The sequence below is a fragment of the Struthio camelus genome, chromosome 8 (genome assembly GCF_040807025.1).
Source record: "Struthio camelus isolate bStrCam1 chromosome 8, bStrCam1.hap1, whole genome shotgun sequence".
In the NCBI taxonomy this organism is placed as follows: Eukaryota; Metazoa; Chordata; class Aves; order Struthioniformes; family Struthionidae; genus Struthio; species Struthio camelus.
In genome coordinates, this window is record NC_090949.1 from 27,845,119 (window position 1) to 27,868,858 (window position 23,740).

Consider the following 23,740-nt stretch of genomic DNA (forward strand, 5'->3'; position numbering starts at 1 on the left):
CAGCCGTGGGCAGCGCTGCCCTGTGCCGGCATCTCCGAAATGAAAGGGCAGCGGAGCCCATGTGCGCTAGCCTGGAAGGCTGTGGGGGACGGAGGCACCCTCACGCGGGAGAGGATGCTCCTGCCTTTGGTGCCTAGTAGGGAAACGGGCTGTGGCTGGCGGAGCAGCCCCCCGAGCCGGCAGGAGCATCGGCAGCACCAACACGCGGGCCGCGCGCGGCGTTCCCCGGCGGAGCGCCGGCTCCCCGCGCCCCTTCCCAGGGGTTTGGCCACCCGCGCGGCTGCGCTGGAGGACGGATGAGGACGCGGCAGCCCGTGCAAGCCATTCGCATGGCTTCCAACCGATCCAAGCATCGGGAGGTGGTTGCATCCCGGCCTCAGAGACCTGTTTGAGCTGCTTCGGACGTGCGGGTTTTGGGCAGGGCAGTGGGGCAAGGGGCCTCCTTGGTTTGGCTTTTGGGAGGCTGTTTGCAGGGTGATGTTTGCCTGGGGCGGCTGCTCAGCGTGGGGGGAACATGCAGGAACGAGCCACTGCTTCGGAGCGCCACTTCGGCCGGTGCCTCTGGACGGGAGCCCTGGGAGGGGATGAATCTGCGGCAGGGGGAGGTGGCCCTGGGAAGAGGAACGGGGCCAGCCCAGCCAGGCACGGAGAAACAGGGCACAGAAACCCCTGCCCGCCATCAGCACGGCCTGCCCCAGGACCCGGCAGTCAGCAGGATGGAGAGCCAAGGGACTGCCTGCACCTTAAACCCCTTTAACCACCTGCGTTTTGCTGCATCCTGACCCTAGGGGCTGATTTCTCACGCCATCTGCGTGCCCCGAGTCCTGCAGACCTGCTTGCTCAGCGTGCCCCGCTCCAGGGACAGCGCTGCAGATCCCCAGGACCAAGGCCCGACTGCGCCACGCAAAACCCCCCAGACCCAGGAGTTTCCTGCGCTGGCAGCTTTCACGGCTGTATGGCTGCGGGCAGGCGGAGCGGCCGGGCGCTCCACCAGCGAGGCTCCCACCAGCCCGCCGTCCCCGGACCACCATCCCGCAACGTTAGACACGCCGGAAAAAAAGAAAGCAACAATGCAAAGAAAGCGGGGCACCCCCAAGGCCCGCCGGCGGTGCACGCCGAGGGGTCAGGTCCTAATCCCGGCCCGCCGAGCTGCACAGTTTCCTCTCTGGCAGTAAAATCCTCCCCGGCAGGTTATTGTTCGGCGGCGCACACAATGCTTTGGCCCTAATCAGCCCATTATCAGCTCTGACCACACGGTCCGGGGAGGAAAAGGGTTTGAATCCGAACGGAGCGGTGTTTCCGCCGGGAGCTGTTTCCCCAGGCGCGGGGTGGGCTGGCGGGGACGGCGCTCCGCTCCGTCGGGGTTGGATCGGCAGAGAAGTGCCGCAGGCTGTTTTCCCCGGAGGGTGAATATAGCAGCAGAGGCACCCTGAGAAAGTCCCCTGGCAAAGGCAATGGGGCCAGGCAGATGGGGAGACTGAGGCACGGGGTGACCCGGAGGGAAGGAAGCCCGCTCCGCTCGCCCTAGGGCTGCCGCAGGGCATCCCTTCATCCCTCCCGCGCGGGAAGAGGACGGGCTGGAGGAGGCGGTCGCAGCAGGGGGTCAGTCCTAGTTTCTCCAAACAGAAAATAACAAGGGGGAGCACGCCCCGGCCCCTGTTTCTCCAAGCCCCGCTCCCCGCGGCAGCGGGCAGCCCGGGGAGAGGCTGGGCTTGCCGCGACGCCCCGGCCGGCCCCCTCCCGCTCCGTGATTAGTTGAGCACAGGCTAAAATTAGCGGCGCAAGCAGCACCGCTGGGGTCCCCCGCCAGCATCCCGCTATTGCCTGCAGGCAGCCTGCAAGCGGGTCACGCGGCGGCTGCCTCCCAGCTGGGCGCCCCGGGGCGCACGGGGGCGAGGAGGGGCCGAGCCTTCCCCTGCCGGACCCCCACCCTCGGCCGCCCGCCGCGCCGGGTGTCGCAAGGATCCTGCGGGAGCCATGCGAGAGCCCGGCCCGTGGGGACGCCCGCCGGTCCGGCCCTGCGTCTGCGCCTGCCCCTCGCCCCGCCGCCGCCGCCGCCGCTCAGCTCTTTCTGAGGCTTCCCCCTCTCTGGAGCCGACGAGCTCCATTGCGTTAGCGGCCGGAGCGGCGGGATGAGCGGGAGGCCTCCTCCGCCCGGGATCGCAAGAGTGTATATTCTTGTCGTGTTTCTCCCTGCGCCTGCGGGGATCGGTTATTTTTAGCCGCTCTCCCCATCTCGCGTCGCGAGGCTCTCGCTCTCGCTCCCCCCCCCGCCGCCCCCCCAGCGTTAATTTGTTTGCTCCGTATTATTTTCAGATTAGGGGAGGCAGAAGCAGGCTGCTGCGCGCGGGGGGCTTCTCGGCCGCGGCAGCTGCCTCCCCCCGCTGCCCTCCACCCAGGGTTTTTTGGTTGGTTCCCCCCCCCCACTCCCCGCACCGGCTACTTTTCACCCTTTCCGCCTGTGAAAGGAAGGGGGCTGGCACAGCCTGGGAGAGAAACCCTGTGGGGACAAGGGAGAGGGGCCGGCCCAGGGTCCGACCCCACAGAAGCGGTCACAACACGGGCTCAACCACGCTACTAGCCACCGGAGAGTCCACGCCAGCCTGGCCGGTGGGGCACCAGCTGCAAGAGAACTGCGTGATCGTCACGGAGCAGGAAAGGAGACGGGTGAAGGATGGGGAGGGTGGCAATCGCCGTGCCGCGTGCCACGCTCCGCGGCGACGGTGCCTGTCCCCCGCGGCGCTTGGTGGCCCGCGGGTGGCCACGGGGCTCTCCAGCAGCACGGCTCCCAAAGCTAAGAGAGGGCTTAGAAACGGCAGGGTTGTTTTTCTGCTAAAATCCCGCTCAGGAGGAGGGAGAGGGAATGCCTGATTTCCACTCTTCCCCCCTAAAAGGAGCTGAAATCCTCACATTTTCTCCTCCAAAGGACAGCTATATTCCTGCTCCTCACCTCTCTGCCTTCTTTTCCTGCCTCCCACCCCCATTTTGTTTGTTTTTTGTTGGGGGGGGCAGTTTGCACAAGTTTTTGCTGCATGGTGCGTAGAGGCATCCTGCTGTGTAAGGGCTAACGGGTTGCTGGAGAGATAATAAAGCAAAGGAGAGTAAATTAAAGTGCCTAAAAATAGCACCGGCAGAGGAAAAGGAGATGAAGTCATCTTCCTTCAGCTGAGCTGGTATTTACATCAGTTCTTCCCTTTGCCTTCCCTGGCACTCCCGCATCCAAGCTCGGGAGACGGATCCCCCCGGCGCCAGGGACCGCGAGGGGCTCCACGCGCCCGGCCGGGAGCACCCGGCTCTGGAAGGGATGGCTGCGGCAGTGGGGGACTCGCAGCGGGAAGCGGCGAGGAGGTCTGGATGCGGCCACCCGGCCTTGGGCTCGGCCACACACAACTCGGTGCATCCAGTGTGACCCTGCTGCTGCCCGACCCATGCGTCCCCTGGGCGCCGAGAAGTGCTTTAAGGACCCACCATGAACCCATGGTGGGAGAGGGCTCGGATGATTTGCCTTTATGGCAGATCAAACTCAGCAACAATATTAGCCACCAGCGAATCCACACCAGGCAGCCCTACTGGGAACCAGATTCCGCTAGTGCGGGTTTGTAATCCTTTATATGCTCATTTTCTGCACCGAAGCCTCAAACATCAGCCCCTGGGATGTGCGGGAGAGGTGGGACCATGACCCCACGGCGCAGCCCTTCAAGGGTAGCCACCGGCTTTGGATTGCATCCTTGCCGGCGCCAGCAAAACGCAACGTCCCAGCAACCGTCCCCGTCGCGGAGACCCTCCTGGCAGCCCCCGTGCCCTCGTGCTGGGTCCCACGGCTGCGCCTCCCACAGCCCCGTGAGCCTGGAAAGGGCCCCATGCGGGAGCGACCCTCTCTGTCCCCCCAGCCCTGAAATCCCCCAGCCGCATGCTCACTCGAGGTATATTTATGCTTGAGTCAGAATGAGGTCACACCGTGGTTTCCTCCGTGTCAACTACTGACTCCTATTCCTGTGCCACTTGCACACACCCGCTGTGTTATTGCAGGGTATTTATAGCTATTTTACATGTATAATTATAAAGCCACAGCTCCATACCTGCACGAAAATAATAATGGTGCCCGGACGTGGGGGCAGCAGGAGGAGCGAGGCAGGGAGCGAGGGCAGGAACAGGAGCCGAGCGCGCACGGACCCTGCCTCCGAGCTGCTAATAATAATTCCTTGCACTTTATATAGCATCTTTCATCCACAGCTCTCAAAAGCGCTTTGCAGGCATTTAATTAAGCTTCCCAACATCCTAATGTGATGACAGACAAGTAATAATATCCTCACTTTTAGATACAAACAGAGATGAGGCTGCAGGACTTGTCCGAAGTCACGCAGCGAGCTGCTCAGCCGGCGGGGGGAGCGCCCAGGTGTCCAGGCTCCGGTTCCCGGCCCTTGGGACATGTTTCTGTGGGGCTCGTGGCCAGGATGAGGACCCAGGAGTCCTCACCCACCTCCCCACTCCGTCTGGGGTGGGGGGGACAAGCGACACCACGGGAGTGGGGACAGCAGCCAGGACGTTGCAGCAGACCCCGGGGCAAGCCGGGGCTCCAGCTGCATAACTGCTGGATCAGCAGCAGAGGAGACATATCCATGTCGACAAACTCGTGGGCGAGAGCTCAAGGGAGAGCAAGAAGCAAGATGACAGGTCTGAAAGGGCTGATTTATGAAGAACATTAAGAGTCATAATCCTGCCTGGCCTGGCCACCCCACAGCGATGCAGGGCGATGACAGGGACCCAGCTATATTACAAGCAGGGAACGCATGGAGACAGGATCCACCGGGGCCAACACTGAACTATCTCTGAGCGGGGAAGGCTGGGAGCAGCTGTGACTCCCCCGTGGATCCGGAGGGCTCCACGGCGGGGAAGAGGGGACAGCCAGGCTTTGGCAAGGGGAGGTAAGATCCCACAGCAGTCATGAGAAGTCATTGCAAACCCTCTGCTTGGACAAAGGCTGGTCACTATGGTCCTCAAGGTCTGTGGCTGGTGCCCAAACAACCACTTTTCCTCCCAGCACATCCCCACCCTGCCTGCGCCCCATCTTCAGGAGCATCCCACGGCAAGGGTCCCTCCTGAGGCACTGGGAGTTTGGTTTTCTCCTCCATGAGACTTGCACGAAGCCCCCACACTCACATCTTGACATGATGGGGACTTAGCTGAGGGAAATCGGCACCATGGGAGACACTCACTGCTCCCTGCCCCGAGTCCCCCACTTGCGCTCCAGGGCCTGGTACTTGGCCTAAGTGCTGCACAAACACCAAACAGCCCCACACCGAAGCCTGTTCCTCAACGGGGGGACACGAGAGATGAAACCAAGCAAGGGGGACGGGGCAGGAGAAGGAGGTCAGCGGAGGGCTGGACCTTACATCAGCAAAGCCAAGGTAGGGAATGAACGGACGCTGGAGGGCAAACACCTGTTTTGATAGTAAAAAAAGGACATAATTACAGTCCTTGGGGCTGAAGCCTGGGAGAGGCTGTGGGTTCCTTAGTATCAGAAGAAAAAACACGCACACGTGGCACCTTGCACACACCGTTGCCCTCCGCCTTCCCGCAAGGGCTCAGCCTGCCGGCAGCTCGGGACCCGCTGGCACCACGCTGCGGCCAGGGACGTGGACATTAAGCGAAACAGCTGCCAAACTTCCATTTTTTCCAAATGATTGGAAAATTCACTTTCCAGAGAAATGCCACGAGATCTGCCTTACGGCGGAGTGGCACAGGTAAGGCGAAAGCAGGGAGGGGAGCGTGAACGGTTCGCAAACCCCAGCATCCATCCCGGCCCTGGGCCTCAGCCCCGGCTCCCAAACGGCCGAGGGCACCGCCAAGCGCACGACCGCCGCAGCCCCCAGACCGCCCGCGCGGGACCGCCCCGCCGCCCCACGACGTCTCTTACCGGGGACCGCCGGCGCCTCGGCCGTGCCGCCGGCCACGATGAGGGACTCGACCACCTTGGCGCGGAGCTCGGGGCTGGCCTCGGCGCTGCGGGGAGGAGGAGGAGGAGGAGGAAGAGGGGGTGGCCATGAGCGCTGGCCCCGCGTGGGGCTCCTGGGAGGGCACCGAGCGCCCCGGCTCCCGCGCCGCCCCGGCCCCACTGGCCCCCAGCGGGACTCGGGCACCAGCCTTTATTACGGCCCCGCGCGTGACGTCACAGCGCGTCGCTGGGGGCACGGCTGTGATGTCACACGGCTGTGATGTCAGAAAGCTGTGAGGTCAGAAGGCTGCAGTGCGGGTGGGGGCTCTGCAGCGCCCCCCCCCCCCCCATGAAAAACCCACGTGCCCGGGGCTGGTGGGCTCTTCAGACACAGGGTTTCACATAAATGCAAGCGAAAGGGGCAAAAAAAAAAAAAAAAAAGAGGCTAAAAAAGCCGAGTCGTCAGGAAGGTGACACACGACTCGGAGCCGTGGGGCAAACGTGCAGGGGAGCAAGGGACCCCCAAGGGGCGCCGGGTTTTCGGCACGGGCGCGACGCACCCCTTCGCAGCTGGGACCCCGAGCGGGCGCCTCACCTGGCGAGAGCGGGGCGGAAGAGCACCTCGCCGAAGAGCTCGCCCAGCAGCCGGGGCGCCGGGCGGCCGGGCCGGCACAGCCGGCCCAAGTGGCGCGTGAGCTCCCGCAGGAGGAGCGCGTGGGGCTGCGGCAGGCCCGGCCCCGCCAGCACGGCTCCCGCTCGCCGGCCGCACTCCTCCAGGCTCTGCGTCTCTGCGGGAGAGGGGGAAGAGCAGGAGAGAAAGCTCAGTTTTGGCCGGCCGGGGTGGCCCCTCGCCTCTCCCGGCTGGCGCTGTAACCCTGTCGCCGAGCCACGCGCCTGCCTGCGGACGCACGCGCCGTGAGCGCTGCTGGGCCCCTGCTCCCCGCCGAGCCCAGGTTTAGCCCCATAGCCTTTCCCCTCCAGACGCGTTGCTACTCCAGCCAGGGACACGGGTGGCAGGGACGGAGCTGCTCACCTAGCAGCGGCCGTGCCCCGCTCTGCCTCCTCTCCGCTGCTTGCACGGAGGCGTAACGCAGCCCCCGGCCGGGCACGCAGCCCCGGAGCAGGACGGAGGGAGGAGTAGCAGCTTCCAGCCGTACTCGAACGGGGCCACGCGCATTTAGACAGGCAAAACGCAGTAGGGTCCAACAGCCGCTGCCCGGGCCGGGCGAAGAGCTGGGCCCGGCGTCGCCGAGGAGCAAGGGCACGCGCGGCCCTCCGGACAGCTCCGGACCAGCTCACATCCCTGATGTCCCAACACGCGTGGTGGCATTGCACAAGCTTGTCGCAGCAGTGCCAGGGGTCCCTAATCTTGTGAGCGGCGATCTCAGGCGGGGGAGCGGTGCTGCTCTGCCGGCTGTCCTCCTTCCCCGCCTCGGGCCGGCCCTTTCATCTGCTGCAGACAGGAAAGTCCCCAGGGCTCTGCTGTGCACAGCCAGCTTCAAAGGTCGCATCCTGAGTGGGGCCGCGAGGCTGAGTCAGCTCCCCGCGGCTTTTTGCACCAGGGCTGCGGTTTGGCGGGCGCCCAGCCGGCTCCAGGCATCCATCGGTCCTCGGGGCTGACGTGCACCCGGGTGCCCCGGCGCCGGAGGCTGCGCTGGGGTCTCCTGCCGGGCACATCAGTGGTGCCTCGGAGGGCTCCGGGCAGGATCCAACCTCGGGGCTAGTTGCACCCTGGCCCATTCCCCCCCCACGCCCATCCCCAAACCTGGGTCTCTGCAGTCTCCAGCCTTGCCTTGGGGGCAGCCTAAGGAGAAATCCCGGCCCGAGGCACTAAGGGCAGCATAGCCAACCTCCGGGCAAGGCGTTTGGGAGGGCCTCCTTTCCCTGGCTTTCCAGCCTACCATGTGCCAGCCTGCTGCTTTTCCAGCCCTCGCCCCACAGCTTGGAGCTGATGCTCTCCGAAGGGCTGCGTGATGCCGTGTGGGCTGGTTTCGGTGCACCGCAAACCCGGATCCCTTCCAGGGCAGCGCCCAGGCGAAGGACCGCAGATGTCCCAGAGGGAGCTGCCTGGACCCCCACGGCCGTGCTGCTGCGGCAATGTGCTACCCGCTCTGCGCTCCCAGCGCTACGCTGCTTTCCGCTGGGAGCAGGTTCACGTCCATCCAGGTTTGGGCCTGGAAGGTGTCGCAGATGATGTCCTGGCGTGGAGCTGGACCTCAGGTGGTGGGTCCCCTCCTGCCCTCCCCAGCAACCCAGCCTCAGCCTTGGCAGAAGGAGGCTGCTTGCAAGGGCAAACTGCCAAAAATCAGGACTCTCTCCTCAAAGAGTTGTGTTTTCTCTTTTTTTAAGCCCCAGAGAAATCCCCAGCAGTTTTCGCCTCGGTTCCCGGCTCCATCCTCCTCCGCCGTGTTGTGCAATGAGCAGAGATTGCTCCTGCGCAGGAATCCGAGGAACTCGGGCTGCAGGGGAAAGGCGCTTCCCTTTGAAGTAGCTTAACGAGACAACCCGACTAATTGCTTTCTAATTGAGTTTTTATCCTTGGAAGGGAGGCAGCCTTTGATTTCTCCTCTCGAGCGGGTACGAGGAAAGACAGCGTCTCCATGCCACCGGCCCTCACGGGCTCCAGCAGGAGCTGGCCGAGGGTGTTTCTCCGCGGCTCCGTGTCCCTGCGTGGGGGAGGCGAGGGGAGGGCAAGGAGAGAATCGCTGCGGACGGGGTGTGAGCTCTCCATCATCTTCTCCACGCACAGGCCGCGAGTAGGGCTTTTCCTGCGAGGATGTGTGGGTCACTATGCGTACGGGTGCATATTCCCGGGCCCACCGTGGTGGCTTGCACCCAGGCAGGGAGGCTGCGGGGTCGTGGGAGGGGGTCCAGGCTGGTTTGCAGGCACGTGGCGAGGGGCTGCGGATGGGTGCACGCTCCCACGCCTGCGGCTGGGAGAGATGAGGCTGGGGAGAAACGCAGGGTTTCGGCAGAGCCAGCTGCCAACTCTCGGTATTCACTTACATACGAAGCCTGTTGGCCAGCTCTGGGGCTGGGCAAGAAGTGTGGGGGAAAACCCAAGCCTGTTTGCAGAGCAAGTGGAAGGAGATGACGGCGGGAGGCGGGGGAGGTTTGCACTGCCGAGGGCTTGACTGCGAGCCAGCGCTGTCCTTCAGCGGCAGCAAATTCCTCCGGCCTCAGGCAGACCAGGGAGGGACGGCCGGGCTGGCTCGGCACGCTGCTCCGGCCGCAGGTGATCTTTTGGTCCCTGCCAAGCAAGGCAAGACCGTGATCTGCAGAAGTGCTCCTCCTGATCGGAGCAGAAAAGCTTCTCCTGGCGATGGTGGATACTGAGCTGTACCAGCAACAACCGGCTGCTGCGAAAGGGGAAAATCTGCTTTCAAAGGCAGCTGGGGAGGAAGGAGCGGGACGCGGGTTGTCGAGCACGGTAGCTATCTTGCGAGGTGGGTGAGGGCCTGGCCCTTGCCTTGCAACGCCCGTGGGGCCTGGGGCTGGGGGGGACCGTGTCCTGGCCCTGCTGACCCCGGATACAGCTTCTGCCTGCAGGGTGTGTATAGCTCCGGGAAGAAAATGTGGGGGCGAACCACATGGAAATGTGTCCTCCTTCTGTCAGACCGCTGAGGTCCGACGTCCCCCGAGACCGAGGAGGTTGACCCTGGAAAAGCCGATGGGGGGGAGCATTGGCTCGGTGCATTCAGATGTGCTTCTTCCAGCCTTGCGGGTAGCGCTGGGATGGACAACCTGGCCACGGGCTGCCGGGGCAAGCTTTGCTTCTTCTGCCTCTGTGCTGAGTGCGCCCGGGCTCAGCTCAGGCCGCGCGCTGGGAGGCGTCCTCGCGCTGGCTGGGGAGCAAAGCGCCCGGGATGCGGTGCTGCACCGGGCATGCCGTGAGCGGCAGCGGCTCCCTCATGGAGGGCTGCTTCCAGCATCGCCGAGGCTTGTCTCAGAGGGGGAACGGGGTGGAGATTGGAGAGATCCTGGCCCAGGTTTTCGTCTGTGGTTTTTCTCTACGAGAACTCATTTGCAAAGCGTTTTGTTCCAAGCTCCCAGTTGGACAGACCAAGGACTCCTGTCTCCCTTCACTGACCTGGTTACCAGCCCTGGGCCTGTCACTTCAGTGAAAAAAATCAAACAAAACCGAAAGCTTAACCATCTCATATATTTGCACAGAGGCTGAAAAACTTGCAGAGACCTACAGGCACTTCCAAAATCCTGAGCTAAAAAAGCAGAGAATTCTTCTATGCCCATATAAAGCCAAATCTTGACTAGATTACAGTAAAAAATTCCCAGGCAGCAGAGCCAAAATATTGTAATAACGCTTTCTTCCTGGGCCAGTATCACAGAGACTTGGCAGCCGGCTGCTCTTCTGGCAGGGCCCGGGTGCACCGGCGCTGCTCGCTGGCTGCAGCAGCGGCACCTCGCCTGCGTCTCCGGGCAGCAGAGGGGCCGGGGGCATGCAGTGGGATTCGGAGGGTGCACAGCGGGATTTGGAGGGTGCACAGTGCGACCCAGCCCATCGCCGTGGTTCCTCCCTGGAGGTTTTCCTTTGGGACCCCCTGAAAGACCGGGAGCAGGTCTGTGGGACAAAGTAAAACCCAAGCTGCATGCTCTGACATCCCAACATCTCCCCGCGGTGGCAGGTCCAGGTGGGAGAGGGCACCGGGTGCTGCAACGTGGGTCCCCTCCAAGAGCAGGCTCAGCCGCTCGCTGCGGGGCGGAAAGCCGTGGCGTCCAGCTCGGCTCGCAGCCCCTGACCGTCCGAGGAGGGAGACGCGGGTTGCGAAATGCTGTTGTCCTCGTGTGGCTCCGACCGTGGGAGAGGATCGCATGGGCGTTTCGCCACCGGCGCCGCAGAAGCGGAGCCGGCCGCATCCCCCCGGTTTGCCCGGCTCCGCGGCGCTCGTGCAGTCGAGCTGGCCCGGAGCGGGGCCGTTGCCGGCAGGCGGCTTTCAGCGCCGCGTTATATCCACCTGGAGCTGCGCGTCCGGGCTGAGCCGGAGAGCAGCCTGCCCGCTGCCTTCCCCCTTGATGCCCAGCGGGAGCAGGGAGCTGCGCGGGGGTCCCAGACCCCGCCGCCGCCTCGCTGGAAACCCGCGGTCCGGCCGCATCGCCTCAGCCCAGCGCCGCCCCCAGCAGATCCGGCCGGGCGGGAGGGAAAGGGGCAATTCCCTCTGCTCAGGGTCCCAGCGCCGCTGTGGGATTCATCCGGGAGCCGGCGGCTCTTTTTCAGTCTGCCGCCGGGATGCGGCTGGCATCGCCCGCGGGAGAGCCGGGCCGGGGCCGGCCAGGCAGCGGGCTCTGCCCTGCTCCCCTCCGGCAATGCGTCTCGCTTTGCTGGAGCATCTCCCGAGAGCTGCTGCAATCCGGGAGGATGCTCCCGGCGGTCCTTCGTCCCCGGCGTCACACACGTGGCTGCAGCATGGGCCGCGGGGGCCGGAGCTACCGGGCCGACAGGGCAGCGCTACCGCTGACGCATTTCTGATTTCTCAAGCAAATCCAGTTTTCCTTGAACTGTTTCTTTGGGGAAAGGTCTGAGCGTGTCCGTGTCAGCAGGACTGTCCCTGCGAGGAAGGGACCGGAGCACCGGACTTTGGCTTAGACGGCGCCCAGCCGAGCAGGAAAAAACGAGCAAACCCGCCCTCTTCTCCGGGACGGTCCTGTCCCCTGGGCGCCTGCAGCCTGCCCAAACCGCCGGGGTTTTGCTGAGCGCGCAAAGTCCCTGCTGCCTTTCAGCGACCTGCGAGGAGCGATCGCGGGGTGTCTCGTTCGGGGCGGCCGACGGGCTCCTTTTGGCCGAAGGAGCAGCCCGCCGCCCCGGCTCGCAGCCGGGAGGTGGAGGGGGGGGAGCCCTTCCCTGCTCACCGCTCCCCCCACCAAAATCCTCCCGGCTACTTTTAGACTTGCAAAACCCTTCAGAGATGCCTCGTGCCGTTTGCCCGACCGCCAGGCCGTAATTTGCAGACCCACAGCGTATAATCAGCGCGTATTATTAGCCGTAATGATTTCTGGCAGCTCCTGGAACAACCACTTCCCAACCGGACGGATAAAAAGACCGAGCCCTGCTCCAAGGGAAATAACCACCGGCCGGCGCGGAGCGGGAAAGGGCCGGAGCAGCCCGTGCGCCCCGTGCGCAGATGCGCTCCTGATGCAGCGCCGGGGAGGGGACGGGCCCGAGCGCTCCCGGGCCCCTCGAGCCGCACGTGAGCCCCCTCGGCAGCGCTCCCCGGGCTCTTCCAGCCCCAGGACGCTCTCCGGCCCCGCGAGGCCCCGGCGATGCTCACCTTGAGCCAGATAGAGCAGGTCGGTGTGGACGGCTGGGTGGATGACGGGGGACGGGAGCTCCTGGAGGTACCACATCAGGGCCTCCGCCAGCGTCTGGGCGTCATACCGGTCCATGTCCACGGCAGACGCATCTGCAAGGAGAGACCCGGGGGGGGGGGGTTGTCAGCCCACGGATACAGCTACGGTGCTGCCCCTCTGGAGCTTCCCGGCCTTGTTTCCTCCTCCTGGTTTTTCCCAGTGCACAGCGGCATTTACTTTTCCAGCCCTCCACCCACATTGGGCCTTTGCCCACAAATCAGGGCCCGCTCCCCCAGCCGTGCCCCAGTGCCTGGTGCGGGGCAGCCTGTGAACGCACCTCCATGCACCACCCAGCACATATTTCTGCCCCAGCTTCAGCACAGTGGCAGAGCTCGCCCGCATTTCCACCCAGAGCAAACAGCGGCGCCGGCTGAGCTGCCCCCAGGCCACCCCCTGCCCCTCAGGACGAGGAGCTGGACCCCAACCCCAGCCGAGGAGGGACTGCTTTTTAAAGCACATTAACCAAAGCTCATTCTTCATCCCAATGGAGAATCCACCGAGCCACCTGGAAATAAAACCTGGCAATCGGAAAAGACGGTGTGACACCAAATGATGTGACATCCAATGATGTGGCACCAAACGATGCAACACCGAAGGATGCAACAGTGAATGATGCAGCGCTGAGCGATGCAGCACCACACGATGCTCCCTGGGCCACCCCTGCTGGGCTGCTTTGCAGGGCTGACATGGGGTTATGGCACCCAGGGTAACGCGTGCCACCGAAGACAGGCATCGTCCCCAACGATCTCGAAATGCTGCGAGCATGGCCCTGGCTGGCATCGCTTCCGCCAGCCCTGAAACACAGCTGTGCCCGGGGAGGCGGTGAAGGATGCTCCTGGGACATGCAACACCATGTCTGGGAGAAACCATGTGGGAAAGGCTGAACCCATCCAAAATTGAGCTCAGGATGGGGTCAGCACTCAGAGAGAAAATGTGCCACGGAGCGGCGGGAGCCAAAGGGTGGGACGTTACTTCACCGCGGTCTGGGGAGAAGAGCCCTTTCGGCCATCCTTTGAGGCATTGCCTCATGCGTTTTTCTTGGAGGTCTCTCAGCCCCGGCCGCCCGGAGGGCGACGTTCCCTTTCGCAAAGATCTCGAAGTTTCAAAATCTGGCTTTGATTCGAATTGGATCCCAACTCAAAGGTTTTGAAATTCTCGCAGGACAAATCTTGGGGAAAGAAAAAGAAAAAATGTCCCAAGATATTTGGGACCAATTGAAATGTTTCCTTTGTAGAAACCGAACGTCCCTCTTCTTCCACATGGGAATATTGGTGGAAAAAAAGCAAATTTTGCACTTTCTTAAAGGAGGTGTATCAAGCCCCAGATGGCTGCTCTGCTCTGGTTTACAAGTGAGGCGAGGAGTTTGCCGCAGTCAGAACCTGCTCACTCCCTTCCTTTCCCCATCCCCTGTTTTTCTGTCCCAAATCGCGGCTTTACCAACATCAGTGGCATTTTGGGAGGTGCCCCACTTCCAGAAAACTGGTGTTTCCCAACAGAAAAGTGCTCGAGTCTCCAACCATTTTGACTGGCCATCTGTGCTCCCTTCCAGGGACTGCGAGCCCGAGGGAAGGCCGTAGAAGCCCAAAACAACCAAGAAAAGCTATTTCGTAAGGAAAGGCCACGGAGGTGGCGGGGTTGGGAAGGGCGAGGAGCTCCCTCGACCCCTGGCTGAGGCTGTTCTTGGTCCCCTCGGGCAGGTCCGCGATTCCCGCAGGTGCCAGCATGCGTGAGAGAAATGGAAAAATGGAGAAGAAATTGTGGAGGGTCCCTTATTTACAGGCGGTCACCATCTTCCCTTTTCAGCGCCCGGCATTTGGCTTCGCGACCAGAAGGAAAACAGATTGAACAATGCCCGAGGCGAAACCTTTACCCCAGCAGTCGGAGACGCTACCTCATACGCAGGCGGGAGCCCGAGCTGGCCGTGACCCCTGCCACGGCGGGCCCCGGGGAGGGCAGGGGAGCCTGGCCGGCGACGCTGCCCGGGAGAGGCGAGACGGGCAGAAATGGAAAAGCGTCCATGCAAAAAAGCTGCGGGCAGCCCTCCGCTGACCGCGCCGGTACCCCGTGCTTTGCGGCTCGTCCGACGGGGGACGCGCAGCCGCGGCGGGTCCCTCTGCCCTGGCAGCTCGCGGCATGTACCCAGGGCCCGATCCGCCCGTGCTTGGTGCTTGGGGACATGCCGGTGTCACCCGGGGCTGGTCTGCCCTTGGTGTCCTGCAGCCAGGCAGCACGGTCCCGGCTCTCGCCAGCTCCACCCGGCCCCGCTCTGGTCCTTCTGAACCGCTCCCATCTCCTTTCTGTGCTTCCGCATGGTCGGAACTGGTCAAAACCGCCAGAAACAGATGTTTCTGGGGGAACGACGACCCTTTCACCATTTCTACTTGCACTTGCCCTGGATAAGTGAGGTGGCAGTTGGATGCCAGCAGAAGAGTGGGGCCGGGGAGCCTCCAACCCCCATTTTTGGCTGAAATTCCCAGCGCTTGGCTAAAACCTGGGGGTGCTGCTGGTTTTCTTTTTGTTTTTTTCCCCGCCTAGAGGGAAATGGATGTTTTTGAGAATGCTTTTTACCAACATGGGGAAAAAAAGCTAACTTTTTCCTTGACAACGATATTCCGGGGAAGAGCCGGTGGCCAGGTCTGCCTTGGGGTCCCCTTTCCCCTGGGACCCGCCGGTCTCTCCCGGGCTGCGCGTGGGCAGCCTGCGTCTCGGGAGCCCTCGTCCCCGCGCGAGGCCCCGCCAGCCCGCGGGGGCTGGCACCGGCACGGCGTCTCCGTGCCTCGGAGACGCGACCGCCGTCTGCCCCGGCAGCCCCCGCCGCCTGCCGAGCACGGCCCGTCCTCGGGAGCGCTGCACCGTGCCGGGGCTGGCCCAGCACCGCAGGAAGGGCAGGATTTGCTCCCCGCGCCAGGGGGACGGCGGCTCTCCTCTGCCGTTCGGTGCGTTACGCCCTCGAGCCCATCGCAGGCTGTGCAGGGAGCCCTGCTCGGGGAAACACGACCTTTTGGTTTAGTTTGCCCGACTGCGGCAGCACGCTTTGCCTTCAGCGTCAGAGAAGCGGGCTGCTTTGAAGGGGCTTCAAGTGCTCTCTGGAGGGCGCTTGCCCAAAGGTTTCCTCCTCTGAAGGCGCAACGCGCCTGCCGGGGGCTGGGAGGAAGCGCAGAGCAGCTCCCACCTCGCCGATAAACAGCTTCTCCTCTCGGCTGCGGAGCTCCAGGCTTGACGCAGCCGTGAGGTTTCGTGCCCGGCGATGAGCTCAAAGGACTCGTGTTTCCACTTAGCGGCGGGCAGGGACGAGCAGTAAGCGATGAGCCATTTGCTCAGAAACGAATCGTTTACAGTCCCGTGATCCTAGGGGTCTAATTCGTCTGGAAAACAGCTCCGTTGCGGAGAGCTGCTCTCGTTAGCAGGATCCTGCCACGGCCGCGGGATCAGATCCGGGGCGGCTGAGCGAACGGGCAGGTTTTCCCAGGCACCGGGCACCCGTCCCCTCGGCGGTGGCCAGCCGCAGCTGCTGACACAGAGGAGACGCTGTCACGTCCGACCGCGCCGCGCTCCGCGCGGGGCCGTCGCCCTGGGCTGGCCCCGCTCCAGCCGGGAACGACATTTACCTCCTGCCATGGAGACGGTGTTTTTCTTCTTCATTTCCTGCCCTGGAATTGCTGCTTTGGGTTATTTTAAAGAGACTGCTGATGGGCAGCTGCATTTTAACAAAGAGGTCTCTTTGGAAAGGAGAAACACCAGATGCGCGCACACATGTGCATGCACGCACACGTGCAAGCATGCCTGCACACCCGTGTGTGCAAACACACCCGCACGCACACGTGCAAACATGCCTGCACACATGTGTGTGCAAACACACCCGCACGCACACGTGCAAACACGCGTGCACACGCATGGGCAGCCCTGCTCCTGCTGAAATCCCCAGCAAAGCCCTTCTCCACGGAAGGAGCTTGGCCTCCTGCTGCAGACCAGAAACCTGGCCCTGCCTCCCCAGTGGCTCCAGCAGGGTCAGTCCTTGCTCTCAGGGCATTGCCAGCACCGGGGTAAAGGAAACCCGCATAAAACCAGGCTCTGATCCTGCCCAGCACGGCTGCTCGTGGCAGAGCGAGATCGGGGGCACGCGCAGCGAGCGCCGTCCTGCCTCCGAGGGTGACCCTGCACCAGGCAAACCGGGGGGCAGAGGCACCGAGCGCTCAGCGCTGCCCGGCCGCTGTGCAGCCGTACCGGAGAGGGCTTTTACGCCGCCAGCCCGCTGTTCCCAGCCCTGCAGGGGAGGCTGTGGCTCGGCCTCTTATCCCCGGCCCCCAGCACGGCACATCACCAGCGCCCACGCCAAAAATCACCCGTTGCGGGCAGGGAAAGGTGCCGAAAGCAGTGTGCCACGCCGGTGGGCTCCGGGCAGGCGATGCTCCCCCAAGGCTCGCCACCTCCCTGCCCGCCGCCGAGGCTTCGGTGGCTGGGACCCGCCGCGGCCTTCGTGACGCTGGCGCGCATTGGGGAAAGCAGCCACAACCTGCTCCTGAAGTCAGGCAGGCGGGCGGACTGGCTCCGGCCCCAGGCGATTAGCCCCGGGGAGCCGGCGCTGCCTAACGAGCTCATTAGCATCGCGCAGATGTGGGGGGCTCCTGCGAAGGGAAGGCGGGCTGCTCCCCGCCTGCTCCGGCAGACTTGGAAACGTCCTCGCACCGCCAGACGCCCGCTGCGGAGCCGCCGCGGAGAGGAGACGGGTCTCAAGAGCTGGCGTTAAAGGCCACGAGGGGCCCAGCGGACCCGGCAGCCGGGAAGGGTTAATCCCGGAGGCTTCCCAGCCAATTCCTGGCCCGGCCTGACCCGGCGGATTCTGCTCGCTCGTTATCAGAGGGAGATGATAACCGGCTACAAGACGTTAATGATGCTGCAGGATGAGTCACTGCTCTCCCGCGGCTCTCCAGATGTTTCAGCCTGTTCCTGGAGGTTCCCGTCCCTTCCCGAGCCCTGGGCAGCGGAGAGAGGCTTCCCATCCGGCTGCCCCCCGTGCCACACATAGGAGGAACCCCCCTCAGCCCAGCCCGGCCCGGCCCCAAACCGGCCCCCCCGGAGCAGCCCGGCTGGCCGGTGCGCCTGCACACCAAGGCGAGCAGCCCCGCGCCGCCGCGGCGGAGCGGCTCCGTCTCCAGCGGCTGGCGGGGACCCAGGCCCCCCGCCAGCGCCGGCTGCCGCCCCCGCCACCACGCGCCTTGGCTTTCGCTGCGAGGAGGAGGGAGACGGGAGGGAAGAGGGGGCAGGACGGACACCTTCGCAGGCGGTCCCGTGAAACAAGGCTCGGCTGGGCTTTTTGGGGACGGAGCGGAGCGCTACCCCGGCGCCGCGGGGACTGGGCAGTTGTGGGGCGCGGAGGGGGTTGTGGGGCACCCGGAGAGGCCGTAGATGCCGTCGAAGATTGAAAGCAGGAGTAAGTTTGGGGAGAGGAAAGGGGTGCGTGGAAGGACCGCTGCTCCGGAGGGAAACGTGGCGGGAGCCTCCCAACCTGCTCCGCGGGCGGATGCAGGAGGATGCAGCAGACCCCACCGGCGGGGAGCCTCGTCCGTGCCCGCTCCCCGCAGACGGTGCCCAGAAACGCGCGGGCACGCCGAGAGCCCAACCACCAAAACCCAATCCCCGCCTGGCCCCCAGCCGCGAGGACGCCCGCTGCGGCCCTCTTGCCCGGAGCGACGCCGGGCCGTCCCCTCTCCGGGACGGGCGCGAGGGGCCCCGGGAGCTTTCCCGCGGGATGCGGGAGCTGGGGGCCGGGAGCCGCGGGGCTGAGTCAGGCCGGGCAGGAAATGCCAGGACCTCTCCCGGCAGCTGCAGCTACCCAGGGGAGGCGTGAGTAAGCCGGCCCCGGCGGCGCACGCCCAAAACTGCCGTGAGTTTCAGTAAACGCGGAGGATGTTTAGCCAAGAGACGGCGGGGAGGGGGCCGGGGGATTCGCTTTGATCGAGCGGCTGGAGGGCGCCGCGGCACGGCGGGGCGATGGGCCGGAGGGGACGGCCGCCGAGCGCGCCCAGCTCTCCTGCGGACCGAGTCCACCTTCCCCGTCCCGCTCCAGATGTTTCCCCTGCAGGCGTCACCTGCTGCCGCAGGGACGGCCTTCCCACCCGCACGAGGACCTGCACCGACCCTTGAGCCCGGCCAGGCGGTTCGACCTCACGGAGATCCCGTGGCGAGCATTTCCCCCGGGGGAGTCTGCGCGGAGCTGGCGGGTACGTCCCCGCCTTTGACTCAGCGTCCCCCGCCGGGGCGCCCTGCGCTCTCCCGGCACAGCCCCCTGCCACCCGCGTGGGCCGTCGCACGCAGAAACACCCCGGCTCGGCTCGCCCGGCGCCCTCCTTTCTGCCCGGCAGCAGCTGCGGGGCAGGAGCCCCTCGCCGCGCCGCCGGGCTCTCCGCAGCCTCTAATCCGTGCGCAGCGCTGACCTAATTCCCCGGCAGGCGAGCGCGTCTCCAGGCAGAGCGCTGCGCGCCGCGGCCGGAGAGCAAAGCGGGCGGCGCGGGCCTCTGGGGAGTCTCTGGTGTCTAATAGGGGTTGAGCGCGCGCGGGGATCTCGCCTCTCCCTGAGCAGCTACCAGACCCCTCTGTCAAATCGAGCATACACAGCGTTGCAATAGCGTGAGCTTCCCCCCCCCCCCTTAGGAAACCAGCCTGAAGATGGCAGTGGTGGGGTAAATAAAGGAAGAGGCCACTTTAATTCAAAGGTGTGCTTTTCTCTTCTTCTTCTGCCCACAGTCATGTCTCCGCAGCCGGAGCGAAGCCCCCAGCCGCAGCGCCTGCCTCGCCGGTCGCCTGCAGCCCCGCGCGGGGGCCGGGCTCTTGCTCGAGTCCCTTTCCGGGGCCGCCGTGCGACTCCAGCCCCTGGGCTCAGCAGCGTGTCACGCGGCCCCGCGTGCTCCCCCGGCTCTTCAACACATGATGCCTCTGAATTAAACGCCGACTGTCCTGAAACAATTAATTATCTTCTGGAGAGAAGCTGCGTCAGCCGGCTGCCGGCCCAGTCACGCCTGCGGGCTGCGCTGTGCGCGCGGGCCCCCCCGGCATCCCGCCGGCGTCACCGAGGAGGCTCTCGCTTCAGCCACCCCTCTTTTTACCAGGCTGTTTCAAGCAAAAGCATCGACTAGGGCTGTGTCACTTCTAAACGCGCTCTGTCTTTGCCTTCTTTCCTAATAATCATTTCTCTTGCATCCTTCAGCTTGAGTATACCCGACCGGGTCCACAGGCTCTCACCAGCGGTCAAACTCACCACCGCAGGGTGGGCTCTCCCCCTGCTCCCTGGGCAGCGGGGACCGCGTCCAGCTAAGTTTCGATATCCTCGGCTTCGGTCAAGCCGGCTTCCCTCGGCCTTCGCTCCTGACACCGTCCACAGCGTCAGACCGACCTGCGAGCAACCTGGCCAGACCTCCGACGGATGAGGGCTCTGAGAAGGCCAGGCACCGGCCAAGGGTCCAGTCGGGACAGCTCGGGGGGCTCCTGCTGTGCTCACACCAGATACACAGCGCCCCCGGGCTCCCCCGGGGCAGCCTGGGCTGCGCTGTGCCTTCGGGCAGCGCCCGGCACGGCCGCGGCTGCGCGGGATTTTGGGTGCTCCCACAGGGATGTCTGCACGGCCTGTTAACTGCTCCCCAGGCTTGTTATTAGCTCGCGTTTTTCATGCTCACACGTTTGCGTTTCCGTGCTCGGGCGCCAGATTGCAGCGGGCAGGAGGAGGTTGCAGAGGGCCCTGCTTGTGCCCCCGTCCCTGCTGCTCAGCTGGAGCCAGGATTACCCTGACCCTTCAGGCTCGCTGGAAAAATAGTAGGAAAAAAACACGTCTTTTCATAGGGCAATCATCTGATCCTCTCCGAGAAAGGGTCCTCTGCCTATCTCCGCGGGGCAGGATGACCGGGGCCCCGAGCGAACGAGGCAGCACACCAGGAAAAGCCAAGCTCCTTAAGGAGTCAGGGATGGGTCAAGGAGCCATCTGGCACGGATTTGGGCAGCACCACGCGACCCAGGTCCTGCTCCCACGTCGGGGGTCCCCGCAAGCCGCAGCGATGTGCCGGGGGAGACGCAAGGCTTCTCCGGCAGGTCAAGCTGCGTCCCAGGAGCTCGGCAAAAAGCCTGAAGCGTTTCCCCCAAGAAACCGCCTCCCTCCCCACTGAAATTTAAGAGAATTTTTTTTTCCCTCTTAGTGTAGAAAATAGCCTAGTCTCCTCGACGCACGAAGATTGGGGTTAGGAAACCAACACCTGAACTTTTTCAGCCCCTACTCCCTTTTCCCTGTGCTTTCTAGCAGTTTTCCTGCCACGGCTGCCAAATACCAGCATAATCAGGGTATTCATAGGGAAGCCGAAACCCCCGGTGGGACCCTGACATCTCTTCCCGACACCCGCTTCTCCCCGCAGCCGAGACCCCAGCCTCGGTTCCCAGCCAGTTCGCCGGTCACCTCTCTGCCAGCCCCGTATCGCGTTTCCCCCCGTTCAGGTCCAAAAAGTTTGACTTTTGCACAGGGGCTGCTAAAGGAAATGAGCTGCTGGGCTCAGACAGGCTGGAGGCAGCGGGGCGCGCGGCAGGGCGAGCAGGGCGCCCCTCGCCTCTGCCCCCACCGGCTGTGGTGGTCCCCGTTTTCGGCAGGGATGTTTCGCCCTGCCACGGGGGGGCCGAGGGGGTGCTGCTGCGCACCCTGAGCCAGTGGCACCCCACGCAAGCACCAAGGCAGCGAGGTTACTCCCTGTTTCCGGCAGGATCGGCAACGGGCTCCGGCTGCCCCCAGAGGCACGAGCAGCGGTTTGGGAGGCAGCGGGGAATAAGGGCACCTGCTTGGGGATCACCCTTCGGCCAGCACCTAGAGCAGATTAAAGCAGCCGGGGGCAGTGCTTTTCCACTTCGGCAGCCCCACTGTGGGACCGGCAGCACCTCCTGCTCCCCCAGGTCCCTAGCAGAGCGCCGCAGCCTCAGGGCTGCAAAAAGCCACGGCACCGGGGGGCTGCGCAGGCTGGCAGGGCTGCTCCTCCCGGGCAGGCTTTGGTGGCAAGGAGCTTGAGCTCGCTCTGCTTTCCCCCGCGGCTCTGCAAGGGGCTGGAGCAGAGCGAGCGGTGCACGGCAGCAGGGGCAGCTGCCTGCCAGCAAACCCCCAACCCTTTTCGGGTGGGCCGAGGGGATCAGCTTGGCAAGCGTTGCCTCGACTTTCCCCCAGCACGGCGAGCAACCGAGACGTCTGCCCCATCCAACGCGTTGGGCGCCAGAGCGCTCCTGGAGAAGCACGGCTGGGCCTCAGGCGTGCAGGGGGTGCGGAGGGAGGCAAAGGCTCCCCGGCCGTGCAGCGCGAGCCCGGGACGCGCAGGGATGCTCTGCTTCCCCCGGCAGGTCCAGGCTCCGATGGCCGCCGGCTCCTGGACGACAGCAGGGAGAGCTGTCTGGCTTTCGCAAGGCCAGCTGGCAGCCCAGCCTCCTGCCTCCCCTCCTCCTCCTCCTCCTCCTCCTCCTCCCTGGGCTGGCTGGGAACCAGCGTGCATCGGGGCAGGCGGCTCGCGGGGATGTCAGCGGGAGGCACCGCCGGCGAGCCCGAGAAGCCGGCCAGAGGCCACCGAGGCGGGTGGTGCCGCCTGATGCCGCGGGGAAGATGGGAGCCGCGCGCCTGGAGCCAGCCCAGCGCGGGTCACGGGCCGGAGGCAGCCTGCGGCGGGCGGCAGCTCGGCGCGCGCCTGAGCCGTCGCGCCTGCTGCCCAGTGCCCCGTCCTGGCTTCTGCCCTGCCGGCAGCCTTGCAGCGAGGGCCCGCGTCCTGGCACGCAGCTACGTCACCACCCCACGCGCGCGCATTTCTGCACCGGGTAACGGAGGCGAGAGGGGCTCCGTCGGGGCGACCCCCTGCCCGGCACCAAGGAAGCGGGTCGTGTTTCCGGCTGCGGTTAAGAAGCAGGCAGGTAGCACGGATGGCGCTGGCCGGCTGGGAGGAGGCAACTGGAAACAGATGTGCAGGGGCAGGAAAGGGCAGACCACCGGGGGCCACGGATGCCCTAACACGTCGGAGAACTAGATGCTCCTGCTCCTGCCGGGGGCAGGCAGGCTCTAACTTGCCACCCTGGACCTGACCACAGGGCAGGGGTGGGTGTTACATCCCCCCCGGGGGGTCTCACAGCAGGTAGGGGGAAACACAGCCTCTGGCAGCATCGGGAACCCCTCCAGCTGAGACCTCGCAAAAGCATGACATGCCACATCCTCCCCTTCCACACCGTCACTCCCTGCCTTATGAAGCAGCTCACCCAGCAGGGGATGAGGCCAAGGCTTGCACAGACGCCAGCCGGCACCCGAAGGACGGCGGCTGGGTCTCGGCTTCGCCCAGCTCTGCCGGGAGCCGGCGCTCAGGGCAGCCCTGCCGAGCGGCCGGAGAAAAGAGCTTTTACGGATCAGGGCAGGAGGAACCTAGAGGAGGTGGTTGGGGGCTTGGTGCAAGTGGGAGCACCAGGTCACGTCGGGGGCCGCTAGAGGTTTTCCAAGGCTGTCTTTAAAATGATCCAAAAAACAGGACGCCTTTTCCCTGCCTTGGTGCTGGCTCCCACATCCTGCTTCTAATCACGCTGGGAAACCAGGGCGCAGGACACCCCGAGGGGCTGCTCCGCCAGGAGGGCCCCGCGGCCCCCAGCGGGGCGCTTGACAAGGCACGCGGAAGGACTGGCGCAGGCAGCCGCTGGCCGCCGGAGCCAGCCGCTCGGGGACGAGGCGAGGGCCCTTAACGGGAAAGCAAAATCCACCTTTCTGCTGTCTCTTCCCCTGCCAAACCTGGGCGCTTAAACCCCCGGGGGCAGCCCGGGCAGGGGGCAGCCCGAGCCGTGCGCCAGCGGCAGGAGCCCCAGATCTCTCCTGGGACCTCCGCGCCTCCGCCGGGCACCCGCCAGGGACCCCGGGGCCGGGGGACGAGGCCGTCGAAGGGCCCTGGCTGCTCGTGCCTGCCCCAGACTGCAGCGGGGGCTTGTGCCAAAAAGGGAGAGTGAGTTGGTGGGAGGCCCAGGAGGTTCCCACCGCGTCCCCCATCGCCGGGGCCGGTGCAGCAGAGCCCTCCCGGTCCAGCCCTGGCGCCGGTGGGGACGCCGAGGGTCTGGGAGCCCCCCGGCACCTCTTCTGCCTTCGCCCCCTCCTCCTCTGCATCCCGGCTGCCGCTTTGCGCCCGCGCCAGCCCCGTCCCCCCCCCCCCCCCACCGGCAGGACGCGGCGCCCGGTGCGCGGGGAAGCGATGAGCTCATGCTGCTTTATATAGCTCTGCCATCACATCCCTTCTCCCTAGCAACACGGCCTGGCGCGCCGCCGGCGGCCGCCGCAGGTGGGGGCGGCCGCGGTGCCAGCGCGGGACGGTGCGCGGCTGGACGCCCCCCTGCCTGGTGCCACAGTGCCGCCCTCTGGGCGCCGCAGCCCCCGGCCACGCAGAGGCTTTGGCGTGCCCTGGCCGGGGGCCG

The 23,740-nt window shown here is 64.9% G+C and overlaps 1 protein-coding gene across 2 annotated transcripts in view; it reads right to left on the reverse strand.

Moving 5' to 3' along the window:
* The window catches only part of PIK3R3 (phosphoinositide-3-kinase regulatory subunit 3), a 101,493-nt gene that overhangs the window by 68,055 nt on the left and 9,698 nt on the right, over positions 1-23,740 (reverse strand). For both annotated transcript variants that reach the window (XM_068953015.1, XM_068953014.1), the window contains 3 exons: positions 12,220-12,351; positions 6,531-6,723; positions 5,918-6,003 (listed from right to left, as the gene is read on the reverse strand). In XM_068953015.1, coding sequence (XP_068809116.1) covers positions 5,918-6,003; positions 6,531-6,723; positions 12,220-12,351 — 411 coding nt within the window. The remainder of the gene's footprint in view (positions 1-5,917; positions 6,004-6,530; positions 6,724-12,219; positions 12,352-23,740) is intronic.